This window comes from Ambystoma mexicanum, chromosome 9 (genome assembly GCF_040938575.1).
Source record: "Ambystoma mexicanum isolate Mex_15411 chromosome 9, UKY_AmexF1_1, whole genome shotgun sequence".
Lineage (NCBI taxonomy): Eukaryota > Metazoa > Chordata > Amphibia > Caudata > Ambystomatidae > Ambystoma > Ambystoma mexicanum.
The window spans coordinates 273304333-273327095 of record NC_090931.1 but is presented as its reverse complement, the minus strand read 5'-3'; the positions used below and the strand labels follow the sequence as shown (position 1 = coordinate 273327095).

The window sequence follows — 22763 nt, the reverse complement described above, 5'->3', positions numbered from 1 at the left end:
GAGAGCTGTTTCCATGCTCCTGGCTGCGCTTAAGCCAGGCTGGTAGTCATGGAGGCAACCAACAGATTCAGAACGAAGAGTAAGCTAGGAGATGGCCAGCTTTTCCACGGGTTTGCCCAGAAAAGAAGTGATAGAGATCGGGCGATAGTTTACCAGAGAGGAAGATTCAGCAGAGGGCTTCTTGAGAAGGGGGTGCACAAGGAAGTGCTTGAGGGGGTGGGCATTGGGGGGGGACGTTCTAGTGACACAGTCTAAGGCTGGAGCGAGGGCGTCAATGTGATCCTTGATTGTTCTGGAGGAGCAGGGGCGCACCTGCTTTGGAGACATTCATAGATCAGACTTGTCTAGAAACATCGTCAGGAGTGAACACAGAAGGAGGCGAAAGGAGGTGGAGACACGGCCTGAGAGGGGCCGAGAGTGGAAGAGGGGGAGGAAGAGGAGCAAGTGGACAGAATGGTGAGAGTTTTAGTGGTGAAGTGAGATGCCAGTGCCGCCCAAAGGGCCTGGGAGGGAACAGGAGAGGAGGGGACTGAAAAGTTTGGTCGGGTGGTTAGAGGCTGCAGAGATGCAGGTTTGGATGTAGGCTCTCTTCTTGGACAGGCCAGAGCCTATATTGCCTTTGGAGAAGGCTACAGGCCAGTTTGTTGGAGATTAGCCTGATGCCCTCCACTTTCTCTCAGCCACCCTACACTTGCGTTTTAGGGTGGCAAGGTCAAAATCATATCAAGAGTTGCACTTGGATATAGACTTCAGACAGATCCTCATGACAGGAACAATGATTTCAAGAGTGTTGAGATCAAGAAAAGCAGGTTGGAGAGGGCTGTGTCATAGTGTGAGTCAGCCTAGGGAGGAGGAAAGAAAGTAGCGATGAAAGCCTCCACTGACACACGCTTCATGGGCCAGATTCCCGAGAAGATGGGTGGCAGTGCTGGGGTCAGCTTTGCACCATTTGCAAGTACCATTTGCAAGTAACATTTGGAAAGGATGTCATCAATGTTGTGAAGATATAGATCGGCAACAATCCATCTAAAGCATGCACAGTGCCCTTCCCATGTTCAGAGTGAAGTCCTCTGCCAGTGTCATTACATAAATTACAAAACCTCCTAGGAAGCATGATTTACTACAAGACACAAGAACAACAAGCATTCAGGTTGTTTAAAGAGAAACTCATCAGCCAACCTTAGCAAAGGTCTCACACAATCCATCGCTAAAAGCCTCAGAATACTGATCACAACACACACTTTGCTACTTCTTGATCACTGTAATGCTGTACATGGCAGACTAACAGTAAAACACTAAGCATTTGACCAATACTACACATGGCCTTTGCCAACCACCAAATGCACTGGCTCCTACTCAAGAGTAGAGTTCAAGCGAATTCAGTTGTTGTGCCTTCTGTCCACAAGTTATGAGGAAGAGAGGCTTCGAGTAGGTGTGGGGTGCTGTGGTAGACCTATGCAGTCTGTTAATCCTGTGGTTATCAGACTGACAGATGCCGTATCATTTGGAAAACATCAAGAACAAGTTACTAACCACTGGTAACGGTCTCCCGATTGAATGTTCCTCCCAGGTATTCCTCATCTTGTGATATTATATCTCGTCAGCTTTGCCGCTTCGGAAAAAAATATTCTCGGCAGAGGGCGCTGTATGCGATGCAGTTGCGTCGATGTCCCTTGAAGGCCTCCGTCTAGCATCGTTGTCAGTATAAATGGCGCATGCAGCGCCCGTTGGCTTCAGTCCTGTTTTTCTCTTCCCCTTTTTCGAGAAATTAACCATGCAAACCCAAGACCGCAAGCCCTCAGAAAGCGCAGAGTGTAATGCACGTAAATTGTACTGCGGGGTAGGCTGGGAGGGACTATGAGGAATACGTGGGAGGAACATCCAATCAAAAGAACATTACCAGGGGTAAGTAACTTGTTCTTCGAATGGATTGTGTCCTCCCATGTATTCCTCATCTTGTGATAATACTCCCATTGCAGTGACAACTTGGAGGTTGGAGTATCAATCAATTTAATCATGGATCGAATGGAGAACGGCCTTAGTAAAAAGTCCTCCTTGAGTGGAGGAAGAATCCAAACAATAGTGCTTGACAAATGTGTGAATGGATGGATGGCCAAGTGGTAGCTGAACAGATGTCATTTATTGGGACACCCCTTTGAAGAGCCGCAGAGGTTGCATGCCCCTTGTGGAATGAGCCCTTAGCCCTTCCGGCGGGTCCTTTCCAGCAAGTCTATAACATTCTCCAAATGGCCAGTATGATCCACCTGGATATGGTTTGTTTGGCGACTGCCAGACCCAATTTGGGGCCGGTATAACCAATAAAAAGTTGATAATTCTGGCGAATCTAGTCTCTCTTCCTCTTTGCCTGAATGAGGAGGAGGATAGAAAGTTGATAGCGTTATCTTCGACAACAAATTGAAGTTAAAGACTACCTTCAGTAGGAATGATGGTTTTACCCTGAGGATGACTATATCTTTCTATAAAGTAGTACAAGGAGGCTTGCAAGAAAGAGCCTGCAACTCACTTACCCTGCGGGCTGATGTTATTGTGTGAAGTAGGACTGTTTTCAATGTTAGGAGCCTTAAAGGATATGAATGTAAAGGCTTGAATGGAATACATATCAGGAATTTTAATACAAGGTTTAAGTTCCAAACAGGTACATTAAATGGGACTGGAGGGTATACATTAGTAAGTCACTTTTGAAATAGGAATCCTCTTTTGAGGAGCGCTTAAAAATGGAAAGCGCTGCCAGGTATCCTTTTATGGTTCCAATCTGGAGCCCCAGATTGGCTAAATGTAACCGGAAAGAAAGCACCATACGTGCGTCACATTGGAACGGATCCACATTCTTATCCTTGCACCAGTTACTGAATTTATTCCAAAGATCCCGGTACAAGGATTTGGTTGCTGGCCTTCTGGCCGAAAGCAAAATCTCCAGTAAGTCATCCGAGAGGTCCCAATCCTTGTATCTCAGCCTCTCAGAAACCATGCATGAAGGCTGAGTGTTTTGACCTCTGGATGGAGAACCCAACCTTCCTCCCTTTGTGCAAGACGTATTGGAGTGCATTATGGACATGTCCAGAAGGTCCGAGTACCACGTCCTCCTGGCCCAATCAGGAACAATTATGATCATGGATTCCCAAACTTTCTCAACCTCCTTATCACGGGAGCAATGACGTGGACTGGAGGAAAAGCGTGGACTGGAGGAAAAGCGTACAGGAGTGGAAATTCCCATTGCACTACAAACATGTTCCCTAGAGCTCCTCTTGGGGGAAATTCCCTGGAGTAATACAGTTTGCACTTCCGTTTGGTACAGATCACGTACAAATCCACTGGAAGGGTTCCCCAAAGGGTGAAGATCTCTTGAAGGACTTCCTGAGCTATTTCCCACTCGTGGGAGACTGTGCTCTGCCTGCTCAGAGCGTCCGCCGTGGTGTTCTGCTTTCCGGCTCAGCAACCTGCTGATAGAGATTCCTTCTTATGTTGCCCATAACCAGAGCTGCATTGCGTCGCTACACAGTGGTAGTGAACCTACACCACCTCTCTTTGTGAGGTAGTACATGGCCACTATGTTGACAGTCGTTTTTTTATTGCCTATAACTGAAACCATTTTTTTTTTTAGCAACACACCAAATAAGAAAAAGACAAAGGAAAAAAATCCATCCCAGGTTAAAGTCCCAACCAAGAGGGACAATAGTTCCATTATTCCTTGATCCAGTGAAATTCAAAAGTAAAGTAAAATCTTTTCTTTCATAATGTCTCATGAACCAACAGATGATCCGTGAAGTTAACCATTGCTACCCCAAGACCAGTCTTGTTCCCTTCCATCAAAGCAGACCACCATAATACGGTCTCTTGAGTATGGAAAACAGAAAGTGTCTAAAGTGCTTGGTACATCTCTCCTTAAGTGCAGGGCAAGATATAATTAGGCGCTTTAATGTTTCCACCATGGAATCGTTGTTACAGAAACATTTGTTGTTTTCGGACTGACCCTGTCTCGCTATGATCTCGTTTGTGGGATAGACATGGAGTCAAATTCGAAGGAATTGATCTCTAAATTTCCTATCCGGAAATTGTTTTAGATATCCACATACAATGTCCCATTTTTGTGACTGGGCGGCATGTGTGCAAACGATTGGTATTGAGCCTCTGCTTCCAAAGTTGTTATCCAGTCCTGATCCTTCAAATTGGTTTTGATCCACATAGGGTTGTCGAGTAACAACCTAAGTGAGCCCTCTATTTCTTCCAGTTTTCCACACATTTTTCATCTCAAAATTTTCATCGTAGAGTTTTGAGACACCATTATTTCTTTATGTAGCATTTCCAGGATTTCAGGACATGAGGGTGCAAAACACTTCCTGAAAAGGGCAAGGCTATTCCAATCAACCGTCAATTTCAGGGATGATACACCCAACTCTCGCCAAATGATTTGGATTGGAGTAGATTATGGGATTCCCAGAGCTTTTTTACAGAATAGCTCCACCAGCTGAGGCCATACTGTTTCAGGAATACTGGGCATTACTTCTGATCCGCAAGTTACTATTGACACCACCTTAGATTTGTAGAAGGTTAGCAAAGGCAAGATTGAAAAACGGCCATACCTCCAATTCAATGCACATGCTTGGCTAGCGAGGGCCTTAGTTTTAGCTCTTATGTGGGTAACCATTGGGGCCTCAGATTGCGCACCACTAAGCCAAACACCCAGGTACTTGAACAACTTAATTTGCTCGATAGACTGGCCGTCCAGGAACCATGAATAGCAGTGGTTTCCTCTATTAGAGTTCCCAAAACTTAATATCTTAGTTTTTGACTTGTTGATTTCTAAACCGTTGTCCTTGATAAAAGTCTGCAGGGTGTCCAATTGCCGTTGCAGTCCTACTGGAGTTTGGTCTATTAAAACCATGTCATCTGCATAGTGTATGCAGGATAAGTGGACACCCCCCCCCACCCTTGGCGGGAAAGCTCTTCGTCGGATCCGGTTCCTTCATGTCCACCAGGAATAAATTAAACAGTGCCGCAGCCATTGGACAGCCCTGCTTGACTCCCTTCAATGTTGGAATGTCTTTCGACATAAGACCGGATTTGTCCAATCGCACCCTCAAGGCAGTACCCAGATGCATGGCTTTTATTGGCACCAATCGAGACTCTGGCCATTTCTTCACCTTAAGTTTTTCCCCTAATTTTTGGCGGATGATCTGGTTAAAATGTTGGACCAGTTCAACGGAGGCCAGAAAAATCTTAGGCTTTCCGTCTTGGACATGACCCGCTAACATATTGAGCATGAAGATGTTTACAGAGGTCCCAATGACCTTTACAAAGCCTGTTTGCAAGGGGTCATTGCTGCCTGAATGCAAACACCAGTTAGCGAAGTGGTCCAAGATTATTGCACCATAAAGTTTCCAGATTACATCCAAGAGGGTGATAGTTCTTAGGAATGTCATGTTCCCCCTTTTTGAAGATAGGGACCACGATCGCCCTCCTCCAGGAACTTAGTATTGTACATGCAGTTGAGATCTGGGTCAACAAGGCATGTATAAAGATGGCCGAGTCTTCTGGGTGTTCCTTCAAAATCAGATTTGATCAACCATCCAGTCCAGGCACCAGTGAGTTGTTTAGCTGGCAGATGCACCTTTGAATGTCACTTATGTTAGATGAGAACACCCAAGGCTCAGTTCCGTTAACATGAGTAACTAATTATGGTATTATGGTCCTCCATGTATAAATCATTGTCCGTCATTATCAGGACTCTTTCCCCGTACAGATGGCAGAAATGCCTTCAGTGCTAGCCTGTTTGCCCTCAGATCCAACAAGTTGATATGTAGTTTGGACTCCGATGGAGAACAATGACCGCTGATTGTCAGTTCGTTGGTGCAGCTTCTCCACCGCGTGAGCGAGGGGTTCTTCACTACAGTTATCTCCGGCCATGGTTGCTAAAAAGATTCTCCCTTGAAAATGTTGTCTTTGCAAGCCCACCATAGAAGGTCCTGAGCAACTCTGCTTGGAACATGCAGTTGGTCTGACATATTCCCATGAGAATTGGGACCACCGAGTCCTGAGAGCCCATTGAAGGGATCTCATTCACAAATGGGGCCCTCTGGCACCAGAAAAATGCAGGATGCCACGAGACCGGGAAAACTCAGAAAATCGAAGGCCGGATGATGCTGGGCATTCTGAAATTTTGTTACCATCTGCTGAATGTGTTAAGCTCTCATCTCGGGTGGCGAGGCTTTGCCAGAGGAAGTATCCAGGACTGCTCCAATGAACTGGAGTCTTTGGAATGGTATCATATGAGACTTCTTGTAATTGAGGGAGAAGCCCAGTCGGAAGGGAGCGGCAGGTGATACTGATGTTTCTAGGCTTGTTTGGGTGAACAAGCCCTGATCAGTCAATCGTCCAGGTAGGGGTAGACGTAAATCCCCCCCTCTCCTGAAACTTGCTACCACTACCGCCATCAACTTGGTGAAAACCCTCGGGCAGAGGTCAGCTCGAATGGCAGAACTCGAAACTGATAGCGAGAACCACCAACTGCAAACCTCAGGTACTTTCTGTGCTTGAGATGGACTGGCACATGAAAGTAAGTATCCTGAAGGTCCACTGATACCAACCTCTCTTGGAGTTGGAGATCCTGAAGGATCTGAGTAAGGGTAACCATCTTGAACTTGTCCTTCCTGATGAACTTGTTCAAGCTTCTTAAATCCAAGATGGGTCTCAATCCTCCGTTCTTCTTGGAAATGAGAAAGTAGGGGGAATACAAACCCTTGTTCCTCTCCACTACAGGTACATGTTCAATTGCACCTTTCTCTAGCAGGATTGAAATTTCCTGCACAAGGAGCGGATCCGGAATTTTGACAGTTGTATCCTGGTGGATGATCTTGAGGCTTTTTTTTTTTTTAAAGGAAGGCAGTAACCTTGGACTACCGTTTCCAGGGCCCAAGCATTTGAAGTAATGCCCCGCCATTCGTTCAAATGCTGAGAAATTCTGCCTCCCACCGGTGTCTTGTGGATCAAGGCCTCAGAGTGGCTTAGTGGTGGCTGCAGTAGTAGCAGAGGGTAAAGTTGTCACTGGTGGGGCTGATTTAGCACCTCTTCCTTGTCCACCACGAGGGAATCTTCTTTGTCCGGCCTATCCTCTTCCTCTACCAATTGTGGAATAGAAACAAAAAGAATGAACCCTCCAGGAAGATGAGCCTGAATATGGTTGTAGGTTGTCGAATGGAAGCACTAAGGGATTTAGCTGCCACCTTGGAGGTCTGCAGCTTCTCCAGACTCTCATCCGCCTTGCTGCCGGACAACCTCGAGCCATCAAAGGGCATGTTGAGCAGTCTGGCCTGCACGTCCGGTGCAAACCCCGACTTCAACCACGCAAACCTGCGCAGTATGGTACTAGCAGCCATGGATCTGCTGATGCTGTCAGCAGTATCCAATCCTGACGAAGACATTCTACCATTGCCTCCTTTCCTTCCTTAAATATAGCCAGGAATCTGTCTCTTTCTTCGCCGACCTTGCCGAGTCAAGCACTCTCTTGACGTATTGCCGGCTTCATGCTCTGCTTCGAAGTAGTAGCCTTCGACTTCCCAGAATCGTCCAAAAGAGCAACCGGGGCATGGCTTTTGCATGATTCTTTCGAGGGGGTCGAGGCTGCATTCTCGAAAATCTGCATCATTTCAGATCTAAAAGCATCCCATTTTCTTGGGGAATCAGATTTTGTTAGGCATCCGATTACCTCAGTAGAGGAATCGGATGAAGGAGACCTATGGAATCTCTTCTTCGCCTTCTTTGAAGAAGAATGACTCGATCGAATCCTCAATTGGACCTCTTAGATTTCTTACGTCAGGAGGAGTCTCTGGACTCAGACTTTTTCTTTCTCCAAAGACGACTTCGAAGCCAGCCTCCCCACTGCCAATTTTCCTCTGCGTTCTCTGAGAGCTTTCTCAGTCATGGCCGGACAGGACCTGCAGTCATTGGTACGGTGCCCAGAGCCCAGGCAGCATAGGCAGACACAGTGAGGAAACGTAACAGACATCTTCGACCCGCAGTCGTTGCATTTTTTTTAAACCAGACTTTGGGGTTGAAGGAGTCGATGAAGGCATTTTCTATGAAGAAAACTGAAGCGCGCAGTTAATAACTCGAAGCGAAAGCTTTTGGAAAAATGAAACTAAAGCCAACGGGCCTGCATGTGCCATTTATACTGATGACGTTGACACTCGACAGAAGCCTTTGAGGGACATGGATGCAACAGCATCGCATACAGCGTCCTCTGCCGGAAAATTTGTTTTCTGAAGCAGCAAAGTTGACAAGATATAATATCACAAGATGAGGAATATGTGGGAGGACACAATCCATTCAAAATGCCCGTTACGTGAGTTGATGATCTAACACTCTGAACCCGTACAGCAACTACAAACATCAGATATCTGTACAGGAATCAATCTGATGCACCCTTTGAAAGGAGGCATTTAGTTTTCAAGCCAGGAATGGAATACCACAATAGTAGCCAGTTACGTCTGGTGGGCCGAGTGAGGTATATAACTGAAGATTACCAGTTGGAGAACATGGTTGCTGAAGTACACTAGTATTGGAAGATATGGACTATATTAAAAGTGCGTTGGTAATGAGCATAACTTCCAGGAAAAGTTGCAAAAGCATCTATACCAGTGAATCAGTCCAGAAAGAAAAGGATTTGAAAACACTTTCCATGCTAAATAAAACGGGAAGCACCCAAGGGCATCACATTCTGTTGCTGTAGTGAAGTAGCCTACACTTTGAGTGCCATGTCCACTCTGGCCCAAACTCAACGCTTATGCCAGAACAGGCAGGAGCCATTTGTTATGTTAAGGGTGCCTTATATTGAGCTAGTAATAATCACCTGCCTGGCCTTTAAAACACCTCTTCCCTTCCCAGTAAAGTACCAAACTGCGTTTGATTTTTCTTACAGGGCTTGTAACAAATCACCCTTATGGAGAGTATAAGAGCTCAAATGTGTAACAATAAGGAATTCTTGCTATATGGTGATCCAACTGCCTTCATCTGGAAACTAAATATGGCCACTGAGGTTTACATGACTTCACAAGCCCCTTAATGTGACGGAAGAACATCAGGGCGTGCAGGGAAAGAGGGCTGGGCTGAAAGCTACTAAAGCAATCATAGCTGGAGGAAAAAATAATCCAAGTATACCAATGGTGAACGGGCAGCAAAGAAAAGCATTATCAGCAATGCAAGTTAGTCAGCCCTTGGGAATTGGACCCTGAACCCAGCATCATTTACGACAGTGGGATGTTAAACAACCTGCTTGAGGGTAAAAAAAGAAAATACACCAGGACTTGAACCTAAAAGTGAAGAATGTCGTACCATGTTGCCTCACATGCCACTGGTGAAGTCTGAGCCATTCTATTGGGACAAAGAAAGCCAAGAGGCTGTTTGAGAGCCTCTAAAGAAAGTTTCCTGAAAAAGAAAAAAAAAAAAAAAACACAAGAGGTTGCAGAAAGCCTCTAAACACTAAGGGCCCGATTCGCAGAAGCGTTTTATAATGGCAAAACCCCAGTGGAAAACGTTCTGTGAATTAGGCACTGGATGTCTGACAACCTCTCTAAAGAAAAACTTAATGACTTACACAAGAGGCTAGAACGAAATAAGAACTGACAGAACATGGTTGTAAGACGAAATCGGGTCATGTAAAGACAGAAGCCAGGACAAGAATCTGAAGTGGAGAAACCTGCACAAAAGCAACACTTTTGAGTTCAGCTTCAGCTTGACAAAACTCAATGAAAAGGAGAGGGGAAATAATTTCCCTCATTTACATTCACTTTATTGATCATGATTTTCCACGAGGTTTAATACAGCAGTGTAACTATGTTCCATGAGATGAGAGTTCCAGATGGGAGAAAGGGGGTGGGGTGCCAATTCCTTTACCTATTCACCATCGCATATAAACTCAGAAAGCAGGTCCAAAACACTGCAGTTAGGCTCCTCCTGGCCCTTGGCCCCAGAGAGCACAACACCCGCCCTCCGTTTCCTCCACTGGCTCCCTATTGGGCGACAGTCCACCTTCAAAGCCATGTACATCACACACCGTGACCTCCACAAGACAGGCCCAGAATACCTCCAACAGAAACTCGCCCATTATCAACCCAACAGAAACCTCAGATAAGGCACAGCTTTCCTCCTTGTGACCCCTCCCTTCAAAATCGACAAGAATAGGGGATCTTCGTTCTCTGTCCAAGCCCCCTCAATCAGGAACTCAATTCCCCTTAGCGTCTGATGCACAGAGGATCACCTTGCCTTCTGGATGGCCCTCAAGACCTGGTTTGTTCCTCCTGCATCCCGACAAATCCATGCCATACATTGTGTTATTCAACTACCTATCAGTTAGGCCGGGGCAGCAATGAACATGCGAGTGAAATGTACTGAGCGACATGAAATTAAACTCTATCAGACAACAGGACAGAATCAACGCTACATCTTCGAAACCAAGAAACCAGCCGCACCATTCGGGTACTTATCACACTCCATTCTCACCGATCATCACAGAAAGCAAGACCACCCACTGCACACATCTGCCTCAACACACCACTTGCTGCACAACATCTCTGCCATAAAAATGCACCAATCCCCACAACAAAAATTCAGTCTAGCTGGACACAAGTCTCCTGCACTTGCATACTCTCCAGACAATCGTGCAGCATCCACAAGCCAGCTCGATATGGGTAGCTAGTAGGAACTTTGCCACTGCTACCTACCTTTGTATTGGCTAAAATGCACATGCATTCTAAACTCCTCTTACGTTTTCCTCATACCTTGGACTTCAGTCCCCCGAGAGCGTTCACCTTCCGTGCTTTGAGACGATACCAATGGCTATACAAATGACAAAATACATTACACATTTGTGACCAAGGAATAATAAATAGCTTCTCTCCAGATGGCTCGCAGGCGCCTTTGAAGGCTGTGCTGCATACATGGTTTACAAATTGACGTCAAGTCTAGTTAGAAAGGGCTTGTTCTATGCAGGGGGCCAAAATTTCAAGTAGCAGGCTACTAGTCGGGTATAAAATGTAACACTCCCACCTCCTTTCTACAAATGTACACAGTACACCATTTCTTACTAGCCAAGAGTCAACGATAACTGAGCAAAGGCTAGGGGTGGGTGCAAATGTGGAGGACTGATTGCATGTTTGCTTTAAAGTCAAACAGACTGACAGCTGGAAAACACACGGTGCACATAGTTGCATGGCACAATGTGTGATCATAATGGGGATATATACGAATAATATTTCATAGAACTAAACATTTGTAAAACTGTTCCAAACTGCAACAAGCGAGCCATGACTGCACCTAAGCTTATGCCATCTTGTAACGATTGATGCCATTATCCACTTTACCCTTGTTGCACAAGCCAAAGTGAGATGCATCTCACGTTTAACGATGGAGTTGCAAGCTGTGCTGATTGTCCCAAAAAGATTAGATTGTATGCCTTATATAGAACGCTTTATTTTTACAATTGTGACAATGGCTTTGTTGGACAAACTTAAGATGAAAACCGTTTCCTAATGAGATTAGGTTAGTGCATGTATTCATTGGGTCAACAAATAAAAAAAAGTTTTCTTTTGACAAATTTTTCTCCCTCAATATATTTCACTGAAGATGACAGATTCCTCGGGAGACATTATGGCGTTAAAACTTGTGTTGCAAAGTAGTGGAAATTTAAAGTTCCCCTGATTAAGCTTTGATGTCTTTGCAGAAACAAAATGATCCGGGGCGATGTAGCTGGGAAGGAACCAGTATTTCTAATTGCAGGAGAAATGTATGAAGATTTTATTCAAATAGAGTTGGCACCTGTACAACCACTATGAATTATGCTGATGCAATGACAAAGATTACTGGCACAGATCTACTGGAAAAGCCTAAAATGGGATTATCCAAACAAAACTTTCTCTTCACATGATGAAAATGTTCTGCTACGAACTGTATGAAAGTCAAGCAAAGATACAAGGGGACACCATGTTATCAGTTAAGGGCTTTTTAATAATAGTGCCTCAATGGCTAGGTTGCCAAAATGCCCACAAGACCTAGTGGAAACATTCTCAAAACAAGGGTACATTTGACAAAACAGTCAAGAATCAGCCAACACAAAGTGAGAAGTGAGGTTCTCTGGCTTCTTCCCAGCGTCTTTGGAGGCAAAGTCAATTAACGTAAAAGTCTAAAACATAGCCTTAATCAGTTTATCCCTCGGGCTATTACCTAGTCTTATCAAAACAAAGTTTGAAGGATGGTTACCAAAGTAAAAGTTGAAACCTATGCTGCTCTAGTTCACAATCTCCTGGCTAACCCAATACTTCAACAGAAATGTTCTACGGTTTGGTCAGCAGAAAGTCCTACAAACCTGTTCTATAACTATTCAGGCCTAGCCTATAAACGAATTCCCTCTAGGGAGTATTAAAAGGTTGCAACCTATGCACTGCCTCTTGGTGCTGCTAAAATCTCTGCATGCTCTTTTGACACCTTGAGAGCTTTATATGGACATTAGTTTCTCTACACTCCATGTTCAATGCCAGGGTACTGATGCTCCTTCCACTTCCTTCAGGCTTGAAATGGTGGTTCCTTTTCCATCAGACACATTTGTCTCCTGTATGTGCAATGAGATTCTCTCCCTTTCGTTGGAGTGCTCGTCAGACAGCCAATATTCTTACCCTCCTACCAGCAGTCTATTTTTATGGGTTCAGCCTTCTTTGGAAAGGACCCAACCTTCAAGCTGGTTTGATTCTTGCAGGATAGAAACTTACTAGATATTCCTCTACTTCTGCTGGATAATCCTCATCAGGTCGACTACATCAACCCAGGTAGTGGTCTTTTACCTCAGCGATTAGCAAGTTTGCTTCCTCCTGGCATACACGCGTCTGGCAGCTTATAGCCTTTACACCTGCTTGGGTGGCGTCAAGATGGATTTCTGAACTCTAACCTAGTGGGCAGAGGTTCAGAAGGCCAGTCTAGTTTCTTGGAACAGGGTAGCCTTCTGGACAAGCCAGACCAATCAAGGTAGCATTGGCGGCGGTCAAGACTAGGTCTCAGGCGGGGTGAGGATAATTGAAAGCCCACAATGAGCACACACAGTAAACACCACAAATTACTCTGTCAGGTGTGTATATATAATACATATATTTATTAAAGGCCATTTAAAATCAAAATGTAAATCTCAGCAGTATTAACAAAACTAACAGTGCTAACTATGAAACATATATACAGTAACCAGTGGCCTTAAGGAATATTACACAAGTAGAGATCCACAACCGGCAAAGAAAGGGGTCACACAGTGAGAATGTATCTTGGGTATTCCTTTAACAATTCAAATCGTAACTAATAGGCAGTCCAGTCCCTAAGAAGTGTGGAGCCCTGCGCTCAAAATTACATTCAGTGCCGGAGCACTCAATCGTGCGGTTAAGTTCAAAATGAGTCTTCTTCACGGGGCTGTACTGGCTCAGGAAGGTGGGTGAGGTGATGAATAACTTCCCACTATTTAAGGAGGGTCTCCCAAAGAGGGCAGAACAATTTCCAAGAATTGGGAATAGCTTGGTATCACAGGCTACCTAGACAAAAGGAGAGTGTCCCTCAGGGGACACTTCGGACACTTACTGACCCTCAGCACACCGGACCAAACGTCACCAGTCAAATCCAGTTTGTTCGCAGGTTCAAATCATGCAGTTGCGCGGCTCTGCAGCTTTCAAGGGCTGCATTACGGAATTGATTCTGTGGAGGGACAGTGGCGATTTCTCTGCTCTTGGTAAAGGGGTCAGGGCAGTTACACCGCAATGAGTCTTAGGACCAGTAGCAAGACACCCACGAAGTTAGTCACCACAGTTCGGTGACACAGTGACTGCGTATGCTTGGGTCTAGGTGTATTCTCCAAATTCCAGACCTAGGAATGCTAGGTGTACGAAACTCGCCGGGAGAGTGCTTTATAGCCAGCGCCTCTAGTCTGCAAAGGCTCAAGTCGAAACTCGAGACAGCAGCAATTCCAGGGCAAAGGTCGCATATGAGCTGGTCAGTTCACTGGGCAGTCCAGAACACTTCCGAGCAGGCTCGTTTCCAGGTAAAGCAGGGGGTGCCAAAAATAGTTAGTCCCACTATTCCAATGGTTAAAGCGCCATTGCAGTACTTCTAGCTATGATAAGAAACAGGGGCTCCGACGGGTCAACAGCAGGATCAGGGTGCCACACCTTCCTGCGGGTCACCAGCGGTTCCACAGATCTGCCTCTTCGTTTCAGGATACTTGGCTCCTTTACTAAGTTTGGTGTGAACTCAGAAGATCGACCTGGCATGGGTGCAAGGTGCCTTCTCAGCCAAAATCTCCTTCGTGCCAAAACAAAGAGAAACCAACAAGAGATCTGCTCACATTCAGCCATCCCAGACGTGGACCAATCACAGACCGTAGTGGTCCCAATCATCCCAGCACACCAGACAGCCTGGCACCCAGGATGTGTATTGGAACTAGACGGCTCCAGCCCACATCCTGGGCGCACACACAAGGCATGCAGAAGCCAGCGAAAGTTTCGGTTTGCGCGGGAGTCTGCTCGACCTGGGAAAGGCAAAGGGACAAGATGGCCTAAGGACAGAACAAAGGACCTTGTGGCATGGCCATTTTGGGCACTGGCCATTGTCCTGGGCCAAACGCGGTAAACGCGGTTTGGCCCATATAAAACAGTCAAAAAGGCTTTAAAGGTAACTGGTGTCACCAGCCCTGGACACCCTTGTACATTCACCAAAAATCCTTTGAGGTTGTCTAGGGCCTGAAAAATGAAAAAGGGACCCCAGCGCACTGTACTGTAAGTACTTTGTGCACTAATAAAATGTAAAAATATAAGAATAGCAACAAAGTGAAAGACTAAAGGAAACAAAGTCTACCAGTATTGACCGTTTTAAGGGCATGTCAGTTTCCCCATAACAAAATGAGCAAAAGCCCAGTGGAGTACAGCAGAAGGCTTGGCTCCACTGGTAAAAGTCAGGGTAGGATGGTCTGAAAAAATACAAATAGTTGGGGGTGCGGGGGGGCAGGGTTTCACAACTGGAGGGAAAATTACTCAAATGGAAATCTTTCCTAACAGGTGGGTGCGGGTGCTTCTGTAAGAAGGCCTGGGATGGGTCCTTCCCTGGGGACAGAAGGGGTGGGGGCGTATGACGCCCCCTGCTACAACTCTATTAAGAAGTTAATGGGGGCCTTATAAGATTAACATTTCATATCGTATAGGAGGAAATGTGCTTTATTGCACTCAATTACTTGCTATGCGGCTTTAAACGCGCACACAGTGCCATCTCGAAATTCCCTCCCTGTGCATTTGCTGGTCCAGAGTTTTCTGTGGCTGCTAGTGCTTTATGGGTGAACAAGTGCGGTAATTCTGCAAGGTCCGTGGTCAACTTGACATGACAGGGATGGGGGAGGGTGGGGTTGCACGATCCGTGGAATCTTGCTCCATTCACCAACTGAGTGGCACATTGGGCAGTGTAGTGGCTGGGACATCCCAGTCTCCTGTGGCCCCAAAGAAGAAAGTGCCTCTAACCACAAAGAGACTTACTTTAGTGTACAATGGTAAGTATCATGTTGTGTCAGTATTGGGCGCGAGGGCGCGAGGGCACACACACACACACACACACACACACATACACACACACGCACACGCACACGCTGTAGTTATGGTGCAGATATCCAGGATAATGATGCAGTCTAAATATTCTTTAAAAATTATTGGTTTGTAGAGATACTTGTAAAGATACACTGCCTCAAATGTATGAGCGTCCAGACACACGCGCCTTTCCATTGAAAGAATCTTTTTATAGGTGAATCAAAACATTATTTAAATCGTGCCCCCCAAATAGTTCAAAAAGCATGGATTTTAAAAAGTGGGTCATCCTCAGAAGTCGGTTGGATTGAAAAGATAGAAGTTATGATCATCTGCTCCAGCATAATTTTCACGGAGGCTCAAAAATGCAGTGCTTTGTTTTCACAGGAAGAAGGCTATTCTTCAGCCACAAACAATCTTAGGATCTTTTCAAAGACAAAAATTCCAGCATGCATTCATTAGAGCACTTTCAAAAAGACTGGACATGCCGTGAAAGGTGTAAACACGGCTAACAAATATTACACTAGTTATTACAGCACAAGATGCATTATGGATTTATGAACAAATGGCTCAGGCTTTAACTTACATTATGTATAAACAGGAAAGCAATCATGGTCTGCGTGAGTTTGATATCAGTGAAAATATTGAGCATTGACAAATTAGTCAAGACTCTAGACCATGCCCATCTACTTACAAGATAAACATCACTCTAAAAAACAACTTACAAATTAACAGAGCATTTGCAATGTTCACCCTTTCTTTGCTTTTGCATATACAAAGTGCATCTTCTAGGGCCACACCAAACCAACACTTAACTGATCAAACGATGATGAGCACTTGGTGCCACTATCCTGGGTACCAATACACAAATTAAACATGTGCCTGGCATGCAATGGCAGCCAAATCTCCTACAACCAGATTTCCTGGTTCCAGAGGATTATTTTATTAATACATACACTATTACCAGGCCAGGCTCACCAAAGCTAGTTCCATAGTCTTTCGCTACACAGCCAAGAGGGTGCAACAAACTATATGTCATGATTGAAATTATTTATACAGACTTCACAATACCATTCATTAGGAACAAATCAAAGTAAGATGCTATTGAACTGATGTAGTTTCCCTAAAGTTCGGGATGCGCATGGTCAATCACAACACATATTGGTGGCCACCTGAAACACTAAGACATATACTTAATGAAAAATTGACATCATTATTGAATGCTTAGGACAATAAAACAAACCATTAAACCACAATATAGATATCATCTTTGAGTTGTACATGGTTTCAGTGACAGAAATCACTTTGTTGCAGGTTACTTTGATTTGTTTTAATGGGGCCCCATTTACCATCTACTCCTCCATATAGCCAGTAGTCACCCTTTTTAATTTAAAGAAGGAGTATGTGGACACTTGAAAGACTACGAAGTGCCAAGACATGTATTTTTCTGCAGTTGCTTCTATACAAGTCACTCAGTTATGTGCATTATAAAATAAATTGCTAGCCTGGGCAATTATAGGTCCCCAATGCTATCTCAGAGCTCAATATATGACCACTTTGATGCTAGTACTTCCCTGTGTGTACTCTTTTCACAATAGGAGGTGCAACTGTTCTCATTTTCCATTAACACATGAAATGCAAAAGTGCAATATTCCATTTGAGCCAAAAGTCACATGCCACAACGACACCTAGTAAGCATCGCTGGAAGTACACCTCCAGTTCAAAGCTACATCAGCAAGGCATTGCGGATATGCAAATTAGCTCAAATGCAAGCCTATTTGCTCCAGGAAATTGCCTTTGTCTTTGAGGGCAGTGCTACTTTATACATAACTTAATAAGCCAAAGATAGACATTTCTCAAGACTGCAAACTACTTATTAGGGATCATCAGTGTAGTATAGTCAGATAGTCGTGTAGTTGGAGCAATGGGGCCCGTTTTATAAACACCAGCTTAATTATAGTGGGTTTAAGCATGCTTGAGAAACAACCCTTCCACCTGAAATGTGAAAGTGCAATATTCCGTTTGAGCCAAGGCGCACATGCCACAATGCCACCTAGTAACCATCACTAGAAGTACACCTCCAGACACATTTGCTTCAGACCATATACCCAATAGCTTATTCCCAACATAACTCTAGGAGCTAAGCTACTCTCTTTTTAGAACAATACACAGTTTGGGATTTGAGTGGCAATTGCAATATATATGACCCTTCCAATCAAAATGAGATCCTACGAGTCACCACAAAATGAATGCAAAGGTGCTACAAGCCACTCCGACTTGTTTATCATCTACACAGAGGACAGAATATAAATCTAGTCTATCCTCTAGAGGCACGTTAAGACTCATACGTTTCCATTTCTCAACATGTTTTATTAACCAATACGTTTGTTTTTTAATGTTAACTCTAAAATAGAAACAGGAATATGTTGGCGATTTTCACAAAAGCCAAGTTCTGTTAGAACAGATCCAAAAAAAGTAGACCTCAGACTAAAATCTACACACAAACAGTGCAATCTAAAGGAACATTTTGTCAGCCAATGTGCGTACAGGAGTTGCCATCAAATTATCAATAGTTATCTGTACAGCATATATAATCACATGCCAGCACTAGAAAATAGAGAGAAGCCATGTACAACTCCGAAAGGAACATTCTCATCCAAACTTCAAAGTTAAATTCACTTAATAGGACCACATTCTTCAAAGTCTTCTACAACACTTAATACTAAATAAGCTATTAGTCCTTGTTCTTGACGTAATAGTAACAATGACCAATGTAAAAAATGTAGAAAGGAAAAGCTTACCATATTGTTGACACTTTTTAATATTGTTGTTAGTCCACTTATGACCAGAGAGAATTTGTACTTGGAAATGTTTATAAGACATTCCTTGTTGTGCTCCATGCTGACTTTGGTGTGAGTGTTCTGCTGTCCTGATTTTATTGGAAGCTGGAAAAATGCAAGTTGGACAAACAGTTAACTTAATGAACACAAATCCACAGAGAAAAACACACACACAAAAATATGATGAATATTTTGCAAGTAGTTCCATGGCTCTTTCGTAAACTGGCGATTCCAAATCCCTAGAACCAGTTTTCCAGATTGGCTGGAGGAATTTGTAAAACAAACGGAAACATGGTTCCTGGAAAACTGGTTGTAAAACATCAAATGGAAAATCATGGCATACTGCTAATTTTAAGGACAATTAAACCAATTCACCGCCCGTTAATATCCTGACAGTATCCTGGTTGCAGAGCAGACAGATGGTTCAGAGGGACAGGTCCATGCAGCCGAAGATGGACTTCAATGGAATCTGTCCTTAGTTTCGCCCGGAGTGTAACGCACAGACTGACAGCAGTGGCCAGGAGAGGGCGATGCGGCATTAAGCTGGACTGCACCCAAGGGTGCTCAATGAGCCTGCCGAGATAGGCACTGCCGGTGAGGCAGACAGAGTTGCGACGCTGGGATAAGGTTGGCTATGAACCCAGCAACAGCAGATGCAACAAAACTGGCTGCCTAGTTGCGGAAACGGGACCCAGCGGGCTGTTAGCCCCAACACAAGAAAAACGCACAGACGGTGTGCCGGGACACCCGTCCTTGCTGAAGACTGCAACAGGGGGTGAGAAGAAACCAGGGTCGGATCGGCCCCTCAGCTTTTTTTTTTTTCCAAAAAGCCCTTCATCCTTCTTAGGTCAATAAATGAGTACCAACAGGGTTTGGGTGATATTGTATTCATATATATATATATATATATTTTATATATAGAACAAATAGTTTAAGCATAAGTGCTATAAAATAACATTATCATTTGGCCTTGGACATCTGCTTGGAGTTACAGTAATTGGACGATAGAGTTCTATACACAGATATTAATGATACATGTGGTGATCCATTCTTGTATGAAGTGTATATCACATTGGTGAAATCATAACTATATTTTTTGTAGTGTACTTAAAAACAATGCTATTTGATGCCACTTCCTGTTTTGTCAAGTTGTAAAAAGGTCCGTGTTTCATCACTTCCCGGGATATCACTTTGGGGTGGGGTGAAATGACATCACTTCCGATTATGTCATCGGGGGTCAAGGGTCGTGAGGCAAGGGACTGGCCACTTTTTTGAGGCAAAGGGTGTGCCACTTTTTTTTGGGTGACCGGGCCCATTTCTTGTCCTAGTCCGACCCTGGAAGCAACCCCTGCTACCTGTTGCTGAGAGGCCGCATCCTAGGGAGGGGCGGACTCCTCCTCCTTCATAGCCCTAAGCCCCCTCCCCCCGCCCCCCAAGCATTCTGCCACAGAGTGGGAGCTACCTGCCTCGTTGTGGGGGCGAACACAATTTCCCACTGCAGGGGGCCATGAAGAGGCTGGACAAGGCCTGGGGGCTCAGGAGGGGCTGGCCTCATCCCTTGGACATATCTGGACAGCAGAGAAGCTGCGGAGGAGAACAAGGGAGCTGTGCATTGAAGATAAGGTGGGCACCCATCACTGAAGCGTTGTGCTGGCAAGGAGTTGGGGGGGTGGGTTAGGGGTGGGGGGAGAAGACTGACAGCCCCAGCCACACTAGATGTCAGGAGCACCACCCTCCCCCCAAAAGTTCCTCCTAGCAGAGACACGCAGGTGGTTTTGAAGGGCCTGGACACTGGGAGAGAGTGGGGCATGGAAACAGGCGCCCAAAGTACCAGAGAGACACTGACAATGCCCTGTACAATAAGGGAACAGGGCGAAAGCACAAACACAGTGGAAAGGAAGCACTGGATAGGTCTAGCCCAAAACTTGAGAGGCGCAGGATAGGGCCCGGTAACAGGTGGAGCATGGAGCCGAGGAACTGGCGAACCCCTAAGGAGTAGCGCATACAGGCTACTGTGGTGACTGAGCCCTTGAGAGCCCTTGATAATGTATCCGCCCCGAGGAGCTACCAGCAGGAGGGCAGGCACATGAGCAGGCGAAGTAGACCCTACTGCACAGGTTCCTACAGACACTCAGAGGACTCTTAGGGGGACAGGCATCTAAAGAACCACCAAGACCAGCCTTGAGTGGACATTTAAACACACCCTCTGGGAGGTGAGGGCTGGGGCAGCTGTCCGGACAGGAGACCAGCATGCTCCAACAGGCTAGACGAGTTAGCAGACCATGATGGGAGGGAAGAGCAGGCAGCCTAAAACGGACAAGTATACGGCCCGATTCGGTAGCCGCACCCAACAAGGGTTTCACCCTCCCACCCCCTTCCCAACAGCAAGAGGCACAAACAACGTGCTTAGAGGGGAAAATAGCCCAAGTCCTAGAAGCGGTACAGAGCTCCAGGACCGCCTTGGGATTCAAGATTGGGACCCTAGGGGAAGAATTGACCCTTATCAGAGCTGACATGCAAAAGTCGACTGCGAGGCAGAAAGCAAACTAAGTGGAGGGTCACGACAGAGGTGGAGGTACAGACCCTCAAGAGGCAAGTAGCCACACTACTGGAGATGACTAAAAGGTCCTGGAGGCCCAGCAGAGGCCACTGAGGGCCGCTCGAAGAGAAACATCATAAGGATAGTGGGCCTCCCGAAAACCGCAAGGGGAACTCCATGGAACTATTTCTAGAAAAATGGCAGCCAAACAGTTGGTGAGAAGGGCTTCTTAAAGTGGTTCACAGTGGAACATGCTCAAGGGCCAGTGCCCACTGCCAAACCTAGGCTGCACGTGGCCAGGATATTCAATTACTGAGAATGCAATTTTCTTGTGCAGGCTGCCAGAAGGAGGGGCCCGATCAGATTCTCCAATTCAGCCGAAATAGTATTCCTGGACTATAGGCGGCGGGTCCAACAACAGCGAGAGAGCTTTGAGGAAGTAAAGAGGGTCCTTCAGAACAACGAAATCCACCATATGCTGTTGTACCCCCGCAAAGCTAAAAATCAAAAAGGAGACAGTCACTGGTCACAGGAGAACTTGGCCGAAACCCAAAAGCGGCACTGCTCAGTAGACCGAGAAATCCACACGGGCACCAGACCCTTAAGGTTAACTGGGGACCTAAGCCTAGAGGATGTTGCACTGCTACAATGAATTGGGGTGGTGGGGGCAAGGGGAAGCCTGTTATCATGGGCAATCTACCGGAGAACTGGATGCACCTTAGCAACCCACAGCCTGACGAACTGGCAGTTTACACATGCCCCCGGCATGAGCATGAGTCGGCCTTCTCACCGTTGGGGAGGTGGACCAATTCAGAGTGCCTACCATGCTGGTATTTTAACCTGAATGTTTACGAGTTGAGCAGGTTCCTTATTGGAGTTTGTGGGGTTGCTCAAGGGAGGGGGTGGGACAGCCCAGCTTGGGAAACCAGCCAAAGGGTACACATGACCACGAGGTATGCAGAGAAGGGAAGAGGATAAGGGTCTACAACAGGAACCATGGGCTCACTGACGATTCTTACCTGGAATGTGAGATGATTGGGGCGACCAAGCAAGCGCAGGGCAGTAATGGAGTTTCTGAAGAGATTGGCGGGGTACAGGTTGCGCTGCTCCATGAGACACTTCAACAGGGGAGAATTTGAGAAGGTGAAGACCAGCTGCGTGGTGGGGGATGAGGGGTGGGAGGGGGGGGGGGGGTGCAAGGCAACCAACTCTACCGGGGTGCTGACCTGGATAGCGAGAGGGGTCCTCTTTCAGGTCAGCAAGGTTCAGCACGACGAATAAGGTAGGTAGTACTCTTATTCTGCTGAGAAAACGAGACAGGAGGGAAACGTGTCTGACAAACTCATATGCAACCAACACCAATACTTTCCCGGGGTAGTTGGCATGATTGGGGGGGCATAGGAAGCAGATCTGGGGAGGGGATTTTAATTGCATAATTCAACCGCAATTAGATAGGTCGGACGCCAAGGAACGCAACAAGACGATTGCCTCCAAATCCCTCGAACGCATGCCATCGGATCTGGACATGGTTGATCTCTAGCGTGAGACACGAGGGGATGACAGGAGGAATTCCTTCTAGTCCCAACTGCATGGTATGTACTCGCTTATATATTTGTGGGGAGGGAGCAGTTTGCCCAGTTCCGGGAAGTGGGGTATATGGGAAGGACGATATCGGAACATGCCCCCTTAAAAGCCACAATTGTATGGGGGAGAAGGAGCGGGGCATTTCCCCACCTGGCGGTTACAAGCGGACGCATTGACAGATGGGGTATACACAGA

The 22763-nt window shown here is 45.7% G+C and overlaps 1 protein-coding gene across 9 annotated transcripts in view; it reads right to left on the bottom strand.

Annotated features, from left to right (window-relative positions):
• The window catches only part of NF1 (neurofibromin 1), a 3279657-nt gene that overhangs the window by 3189678 nt on the left and 67216 nt on the right, over window positions 1–22763 (bottom strand). For all 9 annotated transcript variants that reach the window (XM_069614617.1, XM_069614618.1, XM_069614621.1 and 6 more), the window contains exon 2: window positions 18407–18550. In XM_069614617.1, coding sequence (XP_069470718.1) covers window positions 18407–18550 — 144 coding nt within the window. The remainder of the gene's footprint in view (window positions 1–18406; window positions 18551–22763) is intronic.